Source organism: Emydura macquarii, unplaced genomic scaffold (assembly GCF_026122565.2).
Source record: "Emydura macquarii macquarii isolate MOO-44397 ecotype Brisbane River unplaced genomic scaffold, CSIRO-AGI_Emac_v2 contig_1790, whole genome shotgun sequence".
NCBI lineage: Eukaryota > Metazoa > Chordata > Testudines > Chelidae > Emydura > Emydura macquarii.
This window is the reverse complement of record NW_027131927.1, coordinates 5243454-5262995: the sequence shown is the minus strand read 5'-3', so window position 1 is coordinate 5262995 and position 19542 is coordinate 5243454. Positions and strand designations below refer to the sequence as shown.

At 55.3% G+C, this 19542-nt stretch overlaps 1 protein-coding gene across 1 annotated transcript; it reads right to left on the bottom strand.

Moving 5' to 3' along the window:
- Positions 1–6866: 6866 nt before the first annotated feature.
- On the bottom strand, positions 6867–19315 carry LOC137158840 (ras-related protein Rab-1A-like). Its single transcript, XM_067556766.1, has 7 exons — positions 19126–19315; positions 17670–17764; positions 16707–16779; positions 15605–15700; positions 11498–11593; positions 9326–9457; positions 6867–8926 (listed from the first exon to the last, which is right to left on the bottom strand). Exons 2-7 carry the CDS (start codon positions 17690–17692, stop codon positions 8699–8701), a joined length of 648 nt encoding a protein of 215 aa, XP_067412867.1. The 5' UTR covers positions 17693–17764; positions 19126–19315; the 3' UTR covers positions 6867–8698.
- Positions 19316–19542: the final 227 nt, after the last annotated feature.

Sequence of the window (19542 nt, the reverse complement as noted above, 5' to 3'; positions counted from 1 at the left end):
CGACCTAACCCTAAACCTCACCCTACCCCTCACCCTCACCCTAACCCTCGCCCTCACCATAGTCCTAGCCCTTGCCCTCACCCTAAACCCTCAAGCTCACCCTAAACCCAACCCTAACCCTCACCCAAACCCTAACCCTAAGCCCTCACCCTATTCTATTGATTCAGAGTTCAAAAGGAGCCTATGAACACTCACTTGAAAACTCGTCCTCACCTTCGCCCTCACTTGAAATCTCACCCTCGGCTTCGCCCTCACTTGAAATCTCGCCCTCGGCTTTGCCCCCACCTTAAATCTCGCCCTTGTCTTCGCCCTCACCCTAATCTTCCCCTCGCCTTCACCCTTACTCTAATCTTTGCCCTCGCCTTAGCCCTCAACCAAATCCTCGCTCCCAACCCTCGCCCTCGCCCCAAACCTCGCCCTAACCCTCACCCTAACCCTATCCCTCGCCCTCACACTAACTCTTGTCCTCGCCCTCGACCTAACCCTAAACCTCGCCCTAACCCTCACCCTTTCCCTCACCCTAACTCTTGTCCTCGCCCTTGACCTAACCCTAAACCTCGCCCTAACCCTCACCCTAATCCTAGCCCTCGCCCTCACCTTAAACCCTCACGCTCACCCTAAACCCTAACCCCAACCCTAAACCTTACCCACCCCTAAACCCTCACCCTAATCTATTGATTAAGAGTTCAAAAGAAGCATATGAACATTTGGATGGAACTTTGAATGTAAGAATACTTTTGTTTGTAGTGCTCTTTGAAGTTTAAGTAGTAAATACCTGTGAATGGTTGTAAATGGCCAATTATCTTCTGCTAATATAACTAGTTACCGATGTGCTTAGGACATAGGAGATGATACTTCAGAGTTCCAAGTAATCATCGATTCATTGTCCCTAAACCCTAATCCTAGCCCTAACCCCTCACCCTAACCCTCGCCCTCACCCGAATCCTTGCCCTCGCCTTCACCCTTACTCTACTCTTCGCCCTCGCCTTCGCCCTCACCCTAATCTTCGCTCTCACCTTCTTCCTCAACAGAATCCTCGACCTCACCCTCTCCCACAAACTAATTCTCGCCCTCACCTTCGCCCTCAACCGAATCCTCGCCCCAACCCTCGCTCTCTCCCTAAGCCTCACCCCCGCCCTAACCCTATCCCTTGCCCTCACCTTCACCCTCATTCTCACCCTAACCCTATCCCTCGCCCTCACAGTAACTCTTGTCCTCGCCCTTGGCCTAACCCTAAACCTCACCCTAACCCTATCCCTCGCCCTAACTCTTGTCCTCGCCCTCGACCTAACCTAAACCTCGCCCTAACCCTCGCCCTCACCCTAGTCCTAGCCCTTGCCCTCACCCTAAACCCTCAAGCTCACCCTAAACCCAACCCTAACCCAAACCCTAACCTTAAACCCTCACCCTATTCTATTGATTCAGAGTTCAAAAGGAGCATATGAACACTCACTTGAAGTCTCGCCCTCACCTTCGCCCTCACTTGAAGTCTCGCTCTCGGCTTTGCCCTCACCTTAAATCTCGCCCTCGGCTTCGCCCTCACCCTAATTTTCCCCTCGCCTTCACCCTTACTCTAATCTTTGCCCTCGCCTTAGCCCTCAACCAAATCCTCGCTCCCAACCCTCGCCCTCGCCCCAACCCTCGCCTCCACCCTAACCCTTTCCCTCACCCTCACTCTCTCCCTGTCCCGCACCCTCGCCCCCAACCCTCACCCCCGCCTAACCCTATCCCTCGCCCTCGCCTTCACCCTCGCTCTCACCCTATCCCGCGCCCTCGCTCTCACCCTTTCCCTCACCCTAACTCTTGTCCTTGCCCTTAACCTAACCCTAAACCTCAGCCTAACCCTCGCCCTCACCCTAAACCCTCACGCTCACCCTAAACCCTAACCCCAACTCTAACCCTTACCCAAACCCTAACCCTTACCCAAAACCCTCACCCTATTCTATTGATCCATCTCTAATCCTGCCTCTTCCGCTAATCCCCTGCCCCTGATGCTAACTCTGCTTCCCTCACCTGGCTCGAACTTCCTAAACTCCCTCAACTCTAATCCCAGCCCCAGGTCCCCTCCTAGTCCCCCCAGCCCCTGTTCTGCTGCTTGACCCACGGCTGGGCTCTTGGTCCTTCCAGCTGGCATGGGGGGGGGGTCCCACTGGCTGGTTGCGGGGTGAGTTGGGGGGTGGAGTGAACATCAGGGTGTGTTGAAGCCAGTCCAGAGTCCTAGGTGCATCGTGGCAGTGGGCTCCACCCCCTCGCTGTGTCTCCGCCCCTGATTGCATTATTTAGCAAACCGCTAAAAGAATGATGATAAAGTTGCAAACGTACAATTTGCCGGTGACCTACACGCCTGGTAAATTTATGTTCACAACAGATGCACTTTCCAGTGCAGTGGTGCCCAGGGTGCCCGAGAAGACAGTAGAGACAGAGGTGCAAGCCTACGTAGATATGATTGTGAGGTCGAATCCCACAGCTAACAAGAGACCGCAACAAATAAGAGAGGAGACAGAGAAAGATGAGCCATTGGGACGCCTTAAAGAAGTGATCATTAAAGGGTAAAAATCTGTATCTTCCGAATGGAGTATTAAATGTGCATCATTTTGAGCTTGCCTCTGTTAATTTTAGCTGCCATGACCCTGAGGAGGCATCCAATTTACTGAACTATTGAGCATTTGCAAACTGAGCCATACTCTTGTCTCTGGTTGGTAGTTTGCAATGTTCTCTTGTTACAGCCTTGTTGAGGTCTCTGGGGTCTAAGCACAGGCGGAGCTGGCCAGTACCTTTTTCCACGGTGACTAGGGAGCTCACCCATGCCGTCGGCGCCTCCATTTTTTGTATTATGTGCAGTGCTTCCATCCTTGCATGTCCAGCCTTGAGTTTATCACGGACTGCAAATGGCACCTTTCTATACGGCTGAATAATGGAGGGACCTGCTTGCTTATCTGGACTGTACGCTCACCCTGCAAGCAACCCAGTCCCTGGAACAGGTCCTGCTATTCCTTAAAGCGTGCCTCATAGCCAGATGCAATATAATCTTGGCGTGAGAGCACCCTTTTTACCAGACAGAGTTTCTCACACGCAGCCAGGCCCAAAATTGGTGTCACCTCTCAGGGCAAGACAACAAAAGGTGTTGGAGGCTCAGTACAATTGGAGTTGCTTGACCACCGTCCTACAGGCCTAGCGTGGCTTCAGTTGCTTGCTCGGCTATTCTGACCCCCGTAGCATGACATCGTCCCATTGGCAGAGACTGAATAACCTTATAGATGTCTCAGTTTCTGCACAGCACGGCACATAACAAGACAAAATACAGATACTAGATGCTTGCAGCTGCACATAGATAACGGCGATGGGGACAAGTTATCCTTGAACGTCTGGGGGTACACTGTTTTATTGCCAAGGGGCATACTTTTACTCCGCCCCTCCTATCACCAGATGTTGTTTTAAGGACCCCAATTATTATGGTGAGAATGGAATGTACTTAAGGATGGAAACCCAGTGTAGGTCATTAGCACATATGATAATGAGAGAGATAATTAGGTGAAGGCTGTTTATGGAAGGGTATAAGTAGTCACCACTTAGACAAAGGGGGGGGGTGCTCCATCAACACCTGATTCCGTGGGAGGTGCTGCCGGTTGGGCCAGAGGATCCACTGACTCCCTGGCGGGGCCCCTGAAGAAAGCAGTTCCTGAATACAGCCTTCTGAGTGACTGCTTAGCTCTCTAGGCTTAGTGAGTATGATATATTGTAGTTAATTTTAGGCTTTGTATCTTGCACATTAAACCTTATTGATCTGCAAATCGGGCGTACCCTGTCTCACTGATCACAAAGTGTCCAGAACCAACAAAAGGGAGCCTGTATATGGTGTTTTTATGGTTAACGCTAGCAAAGCACTGCCCCTGCACGGGTATATTTGTTCCAGAATAACCAGTTACTTTTACGTTTGTTGGTCCCAGCTTAGGTCTTATTTTCAGGCTCTCATAATCTCATGCAGATAGAATATTAACCTGCGTTCCTGTGTCCAGTGTCAGTGGAATGCCTGTTCCCTTCACGGTCAGAGGCGGTATCTAGTCCCTCTCATTAGGTTTGCTTGATCCCTGCACATCTATAAAAAAGTCCCATTGTCAGTAACTAAACACACTTGACTTTTTTGCCTTTGGGCACTGCAGCAGTTTTCAAAACGATTAAGTTTCCCACAATTATGACAACGTTTTCCATAGGCAGGACACTGTTTGAGGCCATGCCGTGAGCCACACTTGCCACATGACCATCTAGACTCAGTCGTCCCTTTAGCAGGGGTGGGTTCCACATTGTGATTTGAGCCACTCTGGCCATATTCAGCTTTCCTTAGTGCATGGATGACTCCTTCTGGTGAATCCAGCTGTTTTACATGGGTTTTTACTGTTTCTACGGCCCAGCATACTTGGAGAGCTTTGTTCAAGGTTAACTCCCCCTGCTGGAGCAGTCTCTCTCTTAACACGTCCTCACTAATGCCACAAATGAGTCTGTCTGTGATCAGAGACATTGTCAAGCCACAAAGTTGCAGGTTTTACTGACTTGCCTTAATTCTGTGACATATCACTCTATGGTGTCATCTGGTTTTTGCATGCATGTAAAAAAATCGATGCCTCTCAAAAGTCACGTTCCTTTTTGGCATGCACTATTCTTCAAATTTAATCAGTATTATGTTTACCTTCTGCTTTCACCTTCCTCAAATTCAAGCTTATTATAAACACCCAGTGCTTCCTTCCCAGCAACATGTACAAAAATAGATGATTTTAAGTTTTCATCTTTGTCCTATGCCCCAAAGGCAGATAAATACAACAGGAATCGCAGCTTAAACTTTGCCCACTTCTCTGCAACATTACCTGACATTTGCAGGCTGGAAGGAGATGGTAAAAAATCCATTCTTAGGTGTGTTTTGCTTTTCACTTACTTGTTGGAGGCGCTAGTCTGTGCCTGCATCCTGCGCTGTGACTCCCCTTTGTCTGCGCTTTGGTTGTGACCGCAGGAGTTTTCCTCCAGATCTGTGTAGTTTCGGAATTCATTCACCATCCCTGACACCATGTAATGATCTGGAGTGTTTATTAAAGGAGTAAGGAATAGCACTTTAATAACACAGAGGGGTGTGCCTCCCAGGAAGAGGGCAGCTGGGAATAGCCATGTTAGATCTGATGTAGGGCTCATCTCCCAATTCACACAACTGTCCCATGCTAGGGAGCATCTCTAAATCACAATCTTCTACAAGCATATCTCTACACCCCTTGTCCCTGGTGTCTGTCTCCTCCACCGATCCCTGCTCTGTGCTGACGCCGCCCTGTGTCCCCTCGGCGGGCCAGTTCCTGAGGAGGTGTGTCAGGCCTCTGGGAAAACTCAGGGTGCTGCCCAGCCAGCGCTCCCAGAGCCAGCTAGTCTGCATAGAGAGCGGGAACCCAGGTGTGTGCGAAGGGCAGGACAGCACTGGCAGTCGGCTCCCAAAAGCCAGAGGAGGGGGAGATCCCAGCCTGTGCTGATAATGCTGAGCATCAAAGACCTTTCATCTCTAAGGAGGGAGTGGCAAAGCTGGGAGTAGACCCCCAAGAGTCCTGACGCCCAGCAGCTCCCTCCTCTGACCACTAGACCCCACTCTCCTTCCAGGGCTGGGGCTAGAACCCAGGTGTCCTGGCTGGTGTGGGGGGAGCTCTGGGTGCTCCCTAAAACGACCACCACCCTGGCCCTGGGGGGATTGGCAGCACTTTCTCTCGTGTGGTGTAGACTCAGAGCAGCCACCGGAGACCCCTGGGTGCAGACCTTTGGCCCATGAGGCTCTGTCCTGGGCAGCCCTGTCCAGCCCCGTTGCGCTGCTCCCTGGGCCACGTGCCCTATCCAACTCCATCGCGTCGCTCCGCCCTCGCCCAAGCCTCCTCCTCTGGCCCTGCCACGCCACGTATTTCTTCTATGCCCTGTTCCTGACTCCACTTCCCTCCTGGATCTCCACTGTGCCACTCACCACCCCTGCGTGCCCGGTTTGACCCCATCACACTGCCCCTCCCTTTGGTGTGCCTGGTCTGACCCCATTGCATCAAACCCGATCCCCATGGGGTAAGGGGGTTGCATGGACGCCCATCACCGCGGCATCTGGGCTGAGTCCCTTGATGTCCAGGGACCAGATCTGCTCTCTTCACAACCCCTCTGGCCCCAGAGGCAGAAAACACGTTCCCCATGTGCACCGTTGCGCCGCCATTACCAGCGACACCGGCGCCTGGCAGGCGACCCAAGTACTGGTGCTGTCCGAACCTCTGACGCAGATGCAGCCAGGCCGCTTTAATGCAGCGGATCTTGGGCCCTCACCCCATCGGGTGCTTTGGACAAAGGCTGGACTGAGCTGCAGTGCCCACACTTCGTGCTAAATACAGGACCCCAGCCCGTCTGTGCCCTAGCTACATTAACGGTTCACGGCCGGCCAATCTGAGATCCAGAGTTTGGGAGACAGCCTGGCCCCTCGGTACTGGGCCTTTGTTAACATTTTGCTTTCAGCTCCTGCCAGGCTGGGACCGCTAGCTGGGCAACGAGATGCAGGCAAGCAGGAGCAGGACCCAGGGGCTAGACTAGATCACTGGACACCGGAGCCTTATTCCTAGCACAACGCCTGGGCTTGCTGGGGGACCCTGGGTGAGTCACTTCCCAACTCTGTGCCTCAGTTTCCCCCTCTGTGAAATGGAGCTAATGCTGCTGACCCCAACATTGCAAAGTGCTTTGAGCTGGACGGAGGCAAAGCTCTAGCTGAGCGCTAGGAATCAACTGTAGGTGGAGCCTTTCATTCCTGGAGCACCAGCAGGCCCTAAAAATCATAGGTGTTAAATAGTAGGAATAAAGTGCTCTGCCCTGATGGCATGTGCCTTTCCTGGTCCCCACGACCTAATGCCCGCAGTGGCTGGTGACAATCAAGTTCTGGCAGACAAGCTGGTGTTTACAGACTTAACTTTATTTCAAAGGCAGTAAGATTAAATACCGAGGGCAATTTTTCCAGCAAGTCCATTACCCCATTTCCACCGCTTGCCCCCATCAAACACGCATCCCCTTAAATCTGCCACACTTCAGGACAAAGGACGGCCAGCCCCGAACACGCTTGAGCCAATTAATGCGCCAAGGTGCTCGTTCCTCCATAGCAGCGCGCAGCGGGGAGGGGTCCTGCCAAACTCTCAACCCCAAAGACAAGCACAGGGGATGGCTGCAGCTTTTCAAAAATTCATTGTGAGCAAAGGGGTAATTTTTGCAAAGGGGAGGGGGTGAATTCTGCCAGGGATTGAAATGTGGCCCTCTTCACCTGGTCCCAGTTTTTCTAGTCAAAAACCTCGCAGTTTGCATAAGTCCTGAAGGGCCCGTTCTGCTCATCCCATCTGACCTCCTGCGTAACCCAGGCCGGAGAATCACAAACCAGAATTCCTGCATTCAGCCCCTACCTGGTGGGTGAGCTAGCTCGGCTCTACGAGGCATCCAATCTTGCTGAAGAGACACAGTGCTGGAGAATCCAGCCCGTCTGAGAGCTGTTCCAATGGTCCACCTGTGTTAAAAACCCACGCCCCATTTCCCAGCTGTGTCCAGCTTCCAAGCCACGGATCTTCCTGTGGATTAACAAGGTCGGAAATCACCTCCTGCTGTCAGTCCTTCGAGACCCGGATCGAGTCACCTTCCAACCTAAGCTTGAAATTTTCAAGCCACCCTTCCAGCAATACTCAGCCTTGGGGGCCACAAGACATTCAAGAATCCACGAAGGCCTGGTTGTTGGCAAGCAGCGTTCTAGACACCCTGAATATGCCTGCCATGACATTTGAAGAGGCCCAAATTGGAGGCGGGAATGTCGTTGATTGAACCACCTTCCGTCGGTGAAAGAGAGAAGCTTTCGAGCCACGCAGAGCTCGGCTTCAGGTCCGCCACAGAAGAGCTCCGTGCAGCTCAAAAGTCGACTTTCTTTCACCCACAGAAGCTGGCCCCCTAAGCGATATTCCTGCCTCCCGCACCCCCCAGCCCTCTCAGGTCTGGGGACCAACCACACTGTAGCTGTGAAACGGAAAACATTTTTACACCCACCGTTCTGTTTCACACCAACCCCAGGAAGAAACGAAGTCCAGGGCCGGGTCCAAGACGCGGCCCTTTGACGATTGAAGCGCTAGGCTTCCAGGAGGCTGCGTTCAGAGGGGATGCAGGCTACGGAACAGCGTTTTCTGCTCATCCTGGCCATCACAGGATAGTTCGTTGCTCCTTGGTCTGCGTTGCCGATCGCAGGAAGCCACCTTCACGCAGGAAGGTACCGCACGTCCTCCGGCATCCAGGGATTCCTTCCCGGGCTGGCTCGGTTTGGAGCAGCTTGTGCCGGTCAAAAGCCCTGAAGGGTGCGGAGCAGGGCTGGCGGCACGGCCCATGCAGTGGGGATCGGGAAGGGTAATCCAGGGTGGGAATGGCTGGGGGAGGAGAGGATGGATTCTGGAGCAGCTCAGCCAGCCAGGAGCCCAGATTAGTAGCCAGGCCGGAGTGACTCTTGGCTAGCGAAGGGGGAGGGTGCACCCACGCGATTGGAGAGGGATGGGGAGAGCTGGAAAGGGCCTATTGCAAATAAATAAGGTGCTGAAAAGGGCCCCCCCCGGCCAGCAGTCCTGGCCCCCCAGCCATCGTCCGGACACACAGCAGCTCCCCACCGGGGAGGTGGGGAGAGGGGAAAAGCCCCACCCTAACAACAGCCCCCGCCCCCGTCGCCACCCTCCCCCGCGTCGGCCCGGCCCTGCCGGAGGGGGGCGCTCTGGATGCGGAGGCTGGGCTTGTGGTGGTCGTTGTGCGTGGGGCCGCTGCCCACCCGGTTCTTGATCTCGGCCGCCATGGTGACAAAGGCCTGCTCCACGTTGGTGGCGTTCTTGGCGCTGGTCTCCAGGAAGGGCACCTCCAGCGAGTCCGCGTATTCCTGCCCCAGGGGCATGCAAAAGGCCATAGTTAGCGCCAGGCGGCTGCTGGTCGTGTGTCATCCCTCCTCCCCCCCAGGCTGCGACCTGGTGCTGGGTGCAGGCCAGTGGCCACACTGCCCCCCTGCGTCCTTTAGGGCAGGGAAAGCGGAGAGTAAAACTGGTTCCCACAGGGATTGTGTGTAACTGACCAGGGCAAAGACCGTTCCCCGCTCAGCCGCTGCGTCCCGACAGCCCTAAGAATGGGGCTCTTCCGTCCCCACCTCGCCCTGCCAGGTGACCACACCTTACTCCAGGATTCACTGGAGCCCTCCCTTCCCACCTCCCCCAAGACTACAGGTGCTTGTGGGCTGGGGTTTAAGCGTGCGGCTATCCTGCCCCCCCTTCCCCCAGGTACTGACCTTGGCCGTGGTGTAATCCACCACCTTCTTGCAGGTCAGATCGTTCTTGTTACCCACAATGAGCTTGTTGACGTTCTCGCTGGCGTAGCGGCTGATCTCCTCCAGCCAAAGGTGCATGTTGCTGAACGAGTCCTGGGGGAGCGGGAGATGGGAGATGAGAGAGGCTCGGAGACAGGGGCAGCCCCATCCGCCTTCCTCTAGCCAGGGTCAGACTGTCCCCTTCGAGTCAAATTCTTGCCGGGTGTCTGGTTGGCGAGTCTTGCCCACACGCTCAGGGTTTAGCCCAGGGGTGGGGAACCTCCGGCCCAAGGGCCGGATCCGGCCCGTGAAAGAATTTGATCCGGCCTGCGGGCGGGCGGGAAGTGCGCGCCGCCGAAACCCTGCCGCCGAAACCCTGCCGCCATCTGCCCATTTTCGGCGGCGGCGGGAGCTCGGAGGCGGTTACTGGCCCACGGCACCCCGCGGACACTGTAAAACCGCGCCGCCGAAAAAGCGGAAACGGCGGCGGCATTTCGGCGGCGAGGGGGTGGAGTCGGCGGCGGCGCGGTTCTGATCCTGCCGCCGATATCTGGGATGGGGGGAATTCGGCGGCGGAATCGGCGACATGGCCCGTGAATGAAGGTAGGAATATCAATATGGCCCTTGGCAGGGAAAAGGTTCCCCACCCCTGGTTTAGCCGATCGCCATATCTGGGGTCAGGAAGGAATTTTGCCCCAGGGCAGATTGGCAGAGGCTCTGGGGGATTTTCGCCTTCCTCTGTGCATGGGGCACGGGTCACTTGCTGGTGGATTCTCTGCACCTTGAAGTCTTTAAGCCATGATTTGAGGATGTCAGTAACTCAATCATAGGTGAGGGGTCTGTTACAGGAGTGGGTGGGGGAGGCTCTGTGGCCTGCGTTGTGCAGGAGGTCAGACTAGATGATCATAATGGTCCCTTCTGTCCTTAAAGTCTATAAGTCCATCAGGGCCCAAGCATAATTTTTTCAGGCCCAGTTTAAACTTTTAACACAGGTCCCCTCCTGTAATGGGGTTTGCAAACTGGGCCAGGCCCCCCAGGGCCTCGGTAAAGTGTACCCTTTTTCCCCCCCCATGTGGGGGGGCCCTGAAGTCCATTACCCTTGGACGGCTGGGGGAGAACATGGCAGTTTGCGTCTCAAATGCAGGACACCTTCCCATCAAAACCAGACTGAGACCTACCGGCTTCTATCACATATGCATGCCCCAGAGCAGCCATTAACTGAGAACATGGGTCAGTCATTACTCCCCCGAACAGCACTTGAACCCACAGCCAGGAGGGAAAGGCTCCCTAGCCCCACCCCAAGCAGCTGTGCTAGCCAGTCTCGATGCAACTACACTCTTAAAGAGACACAGACACTCCAGGCTACACAGCTCTTGAGATTCAGCCCAGAAGACTCACTTACATTTCCAGTGAGACTTGATTTCTATCTCTCGACTTTAAAAAGTTTGTGTCGTTATTTGTACAGAGCTCCTGGCTAGCACCGAGGGGCTCAGAGAATGCAAAGGCCATTTGCACGCAATGCTCAGCTCTCCCACCAAACATATGCAGCTGCTTCTAGGGTGGAATGTGTCAGCTGTTTTAAACAGCACGCAGAGCACTGCTTCCTTGAAGAAATCCTGCAACTGAAGGCAGTCAGGTCTGTATACAGCAGGCAAAGAAGGGGCTGTTTGTTTAAAAATCAAATCCCCATGCAGATACTGTTAAACCTTCCTGTACCCTTTCATTGGGATACTGGATTTGTCTTCCCTTCCCACCTTAAAATGCTGCATAGAGTTTCCATACAGCTGTTGAAACAGCCACCATATCCCAATGCAGAAGTAGCTTTATCTCTGCACTAGGTGACATGATCCCTGTAGAAAGAATTGCCTGCCCCCACCCCAGAAGTGGCCGCATCTCAGTGCTGGGTGACATGATTCCCGTATAAACAGCTGCCACATCCCACTCCAGAGGTGGCTGCATCTCAGTGCTGGGTGAGCGATCCCTGTGTGAACAGCTGCCACGTCCCACCCCAAGACTATATACAGGTTGTGAAATATTTCAGGATGAAGAAAGCTGATAAGCCACCTTATTGCTTTTGTTTTTAACCAAGGGCTACAGCAAGTCCACGCCCAGTGTAATGGTCTCCCTTAGGAAGGGCTCCATGGGCAGACTCACCTGGTCTGTTACATCATACACAATGATGATACCATGGGCACCTCTGTAGTAGCTGGACGTGATAGTCCGGAAGCGCTCCTGGCCAGCTGTGTCCCACTGTAAGGCAGGGAAAGAAAGATACGTAAACCACAACTAGAAAGGGAACCCAGGAGTCCTGGCTCCCAGCCCCTTTCACCACACTCCCTCCAAGAACCAGGGATAGAACCCAGGAATCCAGACTGAGTCCTCTGCTCCCTCATACCATAGAACCCAGGAGTCCTGACTCCCAGCCCCCAGCTCTAGCCCACATTCCTCCCCAGAACCAGAAATCGACTCCTTGCTTCCAGCCCCCTGCTCTAGCCACTAGACCCCACTTCCCTCCCAGTGCCGGGTGGAGAACATAGGATCCTGGCTCCCAGCTCCTTGTAGCCACTAACTGGCACCCACCAAGGCAGGGAAAGCAGCAGCTTTCTGCTTTCAGCCACGTCCCTGCCAGGCTGTGACAGCCGCAGCTGTGGGGAAGCTAAACTTGGGGGGGGAAGGGAGAGAAATCCCTGAAAGCGCTTGGCTGGGTGTGAAAACAAGCAGACCCTGCCACCCGCAGATGGAGCGATCACTCTTAGCAGTGCCCTCTGGCGGGGTCAGGACCCTGGGTTCAATTCCTGGGGCTGTCCCTAGCTCTCCAGGTGTGTCCCCGCACCTCAGCCCTGCCCGCGGGGGATAACAATCCTTCCTTGGGCTCCTTCGGCTGGAAGGACTTTGGGGCAGGGATTCCACGTCTGTGTAGCACGCGGTACGATGGGGGAACCCCCCCGACCTTGCACCTGGCATGACAGTTGGGGGGGCAGAGACATCCTGAGCTCATCTGGGGACTGTGCAGCACCTGGCTTGTTAGGGGCCCCATCTTGGGTGGGGCAGGGGCAGCCAGTGTGAAGGGGTCCCCCCCACCCCCATCAGGGTCCATGCAGCGCCCCTGCGCACGGGGAGTTTCAGGGGGCCATTCTTGGCACAGAGGGGCTGGCACATGTGTGAGATTCGAGCCCTGTGCAAGGGGGACAGGCAGGGGGGTGGATCAGCAAGGAGTCTGGAGAGTCAGCACCAGCTGCGCATTTAATACGGAGGGAGCTTTTCAGCAGCCAGTGGGGGGGGGAGCTAAGTGTCCTCTGCTGACCTGCTGGGGTGCAGGACTTGGAATCGAGAGTGGGACCTGCTGCTGCCCGGCCTGACAGCACCAGCTGGTTTGGAACCTCCGTCAGTTTCATTTCCGCCAGGCTCTCTGCTGCGGGGAGTCTGAACAGAGCCCTGGGGGTTGGGGGGGTGGGGAAATGGAGGCTTCCCCCTGGGCTGAGCCCCACGGTTTGCTTCCTGACGGGGCAAATGGGGAACCAGCTCCAACAGGCTGGTTTCAAGTTTAGTGAAATGTAACTTCTAACAGGTGATCACACCCACCCTGCACCTCACAAACTGAGCTTAGATCTCCTGTACCCCACAGCCCCATAAACAGCCCCCCACTCTGAACCCCACGGCCCCAGCCCTGCCAGCTTGCATTCCAGCTCTCAGGCTCCACAGAACCCAGATCCCCTGTCCCGGACCCACACAGCCCCCCACTAAACCCTAGCTCCTCTTGCACCCCAAGAAGGATCCCAGACCCGTTACCCTATACCCCGAGTCCCTACCTTGTATCCTGGATGCCAATCCCCTCCCCCACAAATCCTCGATGCCCTGCCATGCACCCCATCGTCCCCGCCCCCTCTTGTGCCCCCCAAACAGACCTCAGATCCCCATCATGCACCCCTGCGGAAGAGATCATAGAATCATGAGGTTAGAAGAGACCACAAGGGTCATCTAGTCTAATGGAATCTAGCCAAGATGCAGGAGTTGTTGTGTCTAAACCACCCAAGATAGGTGGCTACCCAGCCTCCTTTTGTAAACCTCCAGTGAAGGAGCTTCCATGGCCTCCTGAGGCAGTGTGTGCCATTAGTTTTTCCTGAGATTTAGTCTAATCTGCCATGCTGTAGTTTGAACCCACTGCCTCTTGTCCTGCCCCGGGGCAAGAGAGAACAACTTTTCTCCATCTTTTTTACAGCAGCCTTTCAAGTATTTGCAGGCCACTATCATGCCCCCACTTAATCTCCTCTTTTCTAAACGACACATACCCAGTTCCTTTGCTCACATGGCTCGTGCTCCGTCCCTTTGAGCATCTTTGTCTCATGCCACTGGATCCTTTCCAGTTTCTCTACATCCTTTCTATACCGCGGTGACCAAAATCGGACACAATCCTCCAGCCGAGGCCTAGCCAGCACCAAGTAGAGCAGTACGATCACCTCCCACGACTTGCGTGCTCTGCCTCTGTTAATGCAACCTAAAATTGGATTCGCTTTTTTTGCAACAGCATCTCCTAGCTGACTCTTCGATGATCAGGGTTGGCAGGGGCCTCGGGAAGTCATCTAATCCAACCCGCTGCTCACGTGGAGGTTGCGATCCACCACAACTCCCAGATCCTTTTCAGCAGCGCTGCTGCCAAGCCAGTTATTCCCCATGCTGTATCTGCGCATTTGGTTTTTCTTCCCTGAGTGTAGCACCGTACAGTTGTCTTTGTTGAATTTCATTTTGTTCTCTATAGCCCAGTTCTGCAATTTGTAAAGATCCCGCTGAATCTTAGCGCTATCCTCCAAAGTGTTGGCAACCCCCCAGCTTCGTGTCATCTGCAAATTTGATCAGCATCCTCTCTATTCCTACATCCAGGTCATTAATACACATGTTAAATGCACCCGACCCAGAACAGATCCCTGTGGAACCCCACTCGAGATCTCCCTCCAATCTGACATTGTTCCATTAATAGCTTCTCTTTGTTTGTGGTTGTTTAACCATATGTCCATTTAAAGGTAGCTCTGCCAAGCCCGCATTTCTCTAGCTTACTTATGTCAACAGCCTTGCTGAAGTCCAGGTATGTTATGTTATGTTACCGCATTCCCCCATCCACCAAACCAGTTACCCTGTCAAAGAAGGAAATCAAGCTGGTTCGGCGTGATTAGTTCTTGGTAAATCCATGCTGGCTGCTAGCGATCATCCCTCCATCCTCCAGGTATCCACAAAGTGAATGTTTTATACATTGCTCCGGTAGGTCCCAGGTATCGAAGTCAGGCTGACTGGTCTATAGTTCCCCGGCTCCTCCTTTCCCCCCCTTTTTAAAGGTGAGCGCTGCATTAGCCCTTCTCCCGTCTTTGGGGACCTCTCCTGTCATCCAGGAGTTTGCAAATATCACCACGTGTTTCTTTTTGTGAGAAGACTGAAGTAAAGTAGGCACTGAGCTGCTCTGCTTCCGATAATCTTCCGTTCTCAGCTCCCCTTCTCCGTCGAGCGGCAGGCCCACACCGTCCCTGATCTTTCTTTTTTGTCTGACGTTTGAAGAATCGCTCCTTGTCGTCTCTAACTTTCCTTGCCGGCTGTAACTCGTTCTTTGCCTTGCCTGTCCTGATTTTTTCCCGACACGCTCATGCTATTCCCATGTATACTTCCTAGGTGCCTCCCCACAGGACACCCCAAACATTTCTACCTTCCTCCTCAGAGTGTTGAGATGGGTCAGAAAAGAACATCAGATCCACCCCCTCCCTTTGGGGTGGGGCCTGATCCGAATCCAGCTCCAGGTCTGGGTCAGACTCCACAATGGGGAAGGGTCTGTGTCCCCTGGTCAGAGGCAGCCGAGATCTCCTGAGAACACAGGGGAAATCCCGTGAGATTTTAGCCAGTCCGGAGGGCGGGAGCGTCACGAGGTCGGGCTGGCAAGAGCAAGGTGCCATCGAACGTGAGTCACAGCCTCAGCCGAATCTGGATCCAACCCCCCCAATCTCATGGGGTGGGGGAGAGAAGTGGAGGGGAGGTAGCTGGGGAGCTTCTCAGTTCTGCAGCTGGGTCTGCGTTCATTCAGTGTATTGAACCTCGGACGCAGGCTCCTATCTCTAGCCACTAGACCCCACAGCCCTTCCAAAAGCCCATAAAACCCAGGAGTCCAACTCACAGCCCTCCCCCAGCTCCAACCCACCAGACTCTACTCCCCTCCCACAGCTGGGAAGGGAACCCAGGAGTCCTGACACCCCGACTGCCACAGACTCTGCTCCGCACACTCACGATCTGCAGTTTGATCGTCTTCCCCTCCAGCTCGACGGTCCGGATCTTGAAGTCCACCCCAATGGTGCTGATGTAGCTGTCTGTGTAGTTGTCATCCTGGGGAGGAGGGGACGGACAGTGAGTGATGGGGCAGGGGGAGCCCAGCAGCATAACCCAGACTGAGTGCTCTCCCAACCAGATCACAAGCACCTGCTCGTCACCCCCACAGCCACCATGGTGTCCCTGTGCTGCCCACCCTACAGCCCCTGGGAACTTCACAGTAACAAAATCCCCTTGCTCCAAAAGCCTAGCCACATGAGCTAAAGGAGAATCCCCATCAGCTACCGGCAGCATAGGGGCTAGGACACACAGATGAGTAGTTCCAATTCCATCCCAGAGAGGACAGTGACTTTACCCCATTCAGATGCACAAGCCCGGGACCCCAACAACCCCCTGTGTTCAGACCACACAGTATTTTTATCGTCACAGATGGGGAAACTGAGGCAAGGAGCGATGCAGCGACTCGCTCAAGACTGCGCAGCAAGAGGCTGACTGAGCTGAGAAGAGAACCCAGGAGTCCTGACTCCCAGCCCCCACTCCACACTAGACCCCACTCCACAGCCAGAGGTGGAAATAGAACCCAGGAGTCCTGATTCACAGCCCCCCGCACCCAGGCTCTAACTCACTAGACTCTATTTTCACCCCTCATTCTTGCTCCCACTCCCTGATGTGCTCAGGGGAGAAATTCCTTCTGCAGGGCCCTGGGCTTTCTCTCCCTACTCAAGCATGCAGAGGGGAAGAGCCATTAGGGTCAGGTGTGTCTAGCCCAGGTTGGGTCTGGGGGGGGGGGGGGGGACCCTTTACCCCCTAGTATCCATAGGCATTTGCACAATGCTTAGCACAAGGTCCAGGCCCCAGGACCTACCATAATAGACCTAATAATAATGTACAGCACCTGGCACAATGGGGGCCTGGTCTGTGACCAGGGCACCTAGGCGCTATCATAATGCATCTAATAGCAATAAACATGTACTGCGCCTGGCACAATGGGGGCCTGGGCTGTGACCTGAGCTATTAGGCACTACCGTAATACCCCTAATAAATAATGCTCTCTGATACTCACAGCGAAGCGCAGCAGAAGGCAGGATTTGCCGACCCCGGAGTCACCGATCAGCAGGAGTTTGAACAAGTAGTCACTGTTGGGGAGAGGGTAGAGGTGGGTGCTTGCAGTGGCTGGGGGTGGCCAACAGGAGGCGACATCACCCCACTCACACAGCTGGCGGGGCACCGCAATGCTGAGGACCCCAGCAACCACCCCCGTCCCCTCGAACGTCTGCCAGGAGAATACAGAGCCCAACCCCCATATGCATACGTACACCTGCCCCCAACGGGGCCTGTTCCCTTCTCTTAGCGATCTGTGCTAAGCACACTGAAAAGCACAGCTGGGCACATGAACCCCTCTCCCCGCAACATCTGGGCACATTCCACACTCCTCCAATATTATCCCCCCCCCCCCCCCAACATCTGCTTAATGCCCCCCCATGCATACAGCATCTCCTCTGAGGACAAACTGCCCGTGCCCCTCCCCCCAACACATTATGGACCCCCACCCCCTTCTAAGGCTGGTTAAAGCACCCAGGGAAATGGAGGTGGACCATATGGGCAGGCAGCCCTCAGAGCTAGAGGAATCCAAGGATCTTGCAGGGGTGCAAGGAGGGGAACTGGGGCAGGGGGACAGTCCGATGCTGCAGGACAGGGCTGGTTTGTATCTTTGTCCATCCCCTGCAGGGGCTCTCCTGGTGCCCCAGGCCCAGAATCACAGGGCAGGCAACCCATGCCAGCTGCAGTTGTCGCTTGTGCAAAGGGAACAGCTGCCTCCTAGGAACCAGGCTGAGATCCGCCCAGCTCATTGCACACAACAGCCACCTTTTGCTCACAGCTGACCAGGGTGGATTAGAACCAGCGATCAGGGATCTGACTTCTATTGCTCAACCCCCTTAATCAGTCAGTGTCCCCCCATGCGCCACGCCCCACCCTCTGCCGCTTTCCAACCACGTGATCTCTGCTTCTGGCAGCCCATACTCACTATTCTGGATTGATGGTCGACATGACGGCGTGAAAGCGTCAGGGGTCCTGGTCAGAGTGATGGGGGGCAGAGGAGCCCCAGGTTCTTGCTGGATCCTGCAATGCCAGTGACAGGGGGTGTGGGAGAGCGACAGGAGGGATTAATGGAGCGGGGTGTTTGCAGCCACTCACCCAAAAAGGGATAATGGGGCGGCATTATCCCCATTTTACACATGGGGAAACAGGTCCAGAGAGAGGAAGTGACTTGCCCAAGGTCATGCAAATTGGTGGCAGAGCTGGGAATGGAACCTAGGAGTCCTGCCTCTCAGGCTCCACCCCTGCTCTAACCACTAGACCCTGCTCCCCTTCCAGGGCTGGAAATAGATTCCATGAGCCCAGACTCCCAGCCCCACTGCTCTAATCTGCTAGACCCTACTCCCCTCGCAGAGCTGGGGCTAGAAGCCAGGAGTCCTGACTCCCAGCTCCCCTGTCAACCCTGCTTTAATGCATTGGGCTTCCCTGGCTCCGTTTATCCCAGAATCTTCAGACATCAGGGAATTACCCCTGGCAACCCGCTCTGGGTTCAGGCTGTCACCCTGATGTCACTGATGGGGAAACTAATGCAGAGAAGGGAAAGGACTTCCCAAGGTCACACAGGGACCGAGGGGTGCCTGAGCTGGAACAGAACACACACCCCAGTCCCAGGTCTTGGCCATAAAAGCCTCCCTCCAGGGAACAACCCAGAAGTCCTGACTCCCAGCCTATCACCCCTGCTCCAACCACTAGACAACACTCCCTTCCCAGAGCTGGGAATAGAACACAGGAGTCCTGACTCCTTGCAAAGTCTCCCCACCCCCAATCCTATTCCCCTCCCAGTGCCAGTAATGGAACCCAGGAGTCCTGATTCCCAGCCCTCCCCCCCCATTCCCTTAGTTATCTCCCAAGCTGCAGCCCAGGGGAGTTACAGGGAGCGGCTCATGGCAGGAACTGCCCACTTTAATCCAGATGGGGGGGTGGGTAGTGTACCCCCTTCCCACATGGGCCAGCCCCCTGGGATGGGAGAGCCAAGGGGGAGGGAGGGGCTGGGCAGCCAGGTTGGGCCTTCGGGCATCTCTGGGGGGGCACAAGGGGCTACAACCAGATCCCCCCATTCCACCTCTGCAGTCTCCCAGCAGGCCTAGGGAGGCGCCCCCCGCCCTGTGCTGTCCCCGTCCGCTGCCTGTACCCCAGCCCCCCACACTGAGACCTCCTCCTTGCCCTCCCCCACTCCACGATGCCCCCCAAAACCAGGCACCTCGGGCCAGGCACCCGCTCGACGCAGTCTCAGATGGTGTCTCCCAGGCCCGGACTGCAGCATCCTCTCCTCTCTCCCCCCCCCCCCCAGGCTGCAGCACCCCCCACCCCAAACCCAGAGGGGGAGGGGTCCTCAGCGACCCCCCATGTCGCCAGGGAAGTGCTGAATACAAATGAGCTGGTACCTGGGTGTGGGGGAGGGGATGCCGGGGGGGTCCCCCCCTTTTATCACGATCGCCCCCCGAGCAGGGGCAGCGCCAGTCCCTGGCCAAAAGGGGGGAACCCCCCGATTCCGGCGCTGCGCCCCGATCCCGTCCGGAGAGGTGTAAAGAACGATGCCCCCCAAGTTCCCCAGCCGGTGCCCCCAGCTGCAAAGCCCAGCGCCGCGCCATTGGCTGGCTGGCGAGGCTAGACGTCACCACGGGATGGAGGGGATTGATTGGCTGAGCCCTGACCCCAATCTGGGAGGAGACGGGGGGGCTATGGTTTTTTTAACTCTGCAGAGGCTGGAGTGGGTCTTACTGGGAGCTGGAGCCCGCTACTGGGATGAGGCGCGGGGGGCTCATGGGGGCGATAGGAGCCAGCCAACCGGATCAGAGCAG

What these genes read in the sequence shown, in the direction of transcription:
- LOC137158840 (XM_067556766.1), bottom strand. Translation starts at nt 17,692, where the DNA reads ATGTCGACCATCAATCCAGAATA. An exon ending in GCCTTCTGCTGCGCTTCGCT is followed by an intron (nt 15,701 to 16,706) that starts GTGAGTATCAGA and finishes CCTCCTCCCCAG; the next exon opens with GATGACAACTACACAGACAG. An exon ending in AGACGATCAAACTGCAGATC is followed by an intron (nt 11,594 to 15,604) that starts GTGAGTGTGCGG and finishes CCTGCCTTACAG; the next exon opens with TGGGACACAGCTGGCCAGGA.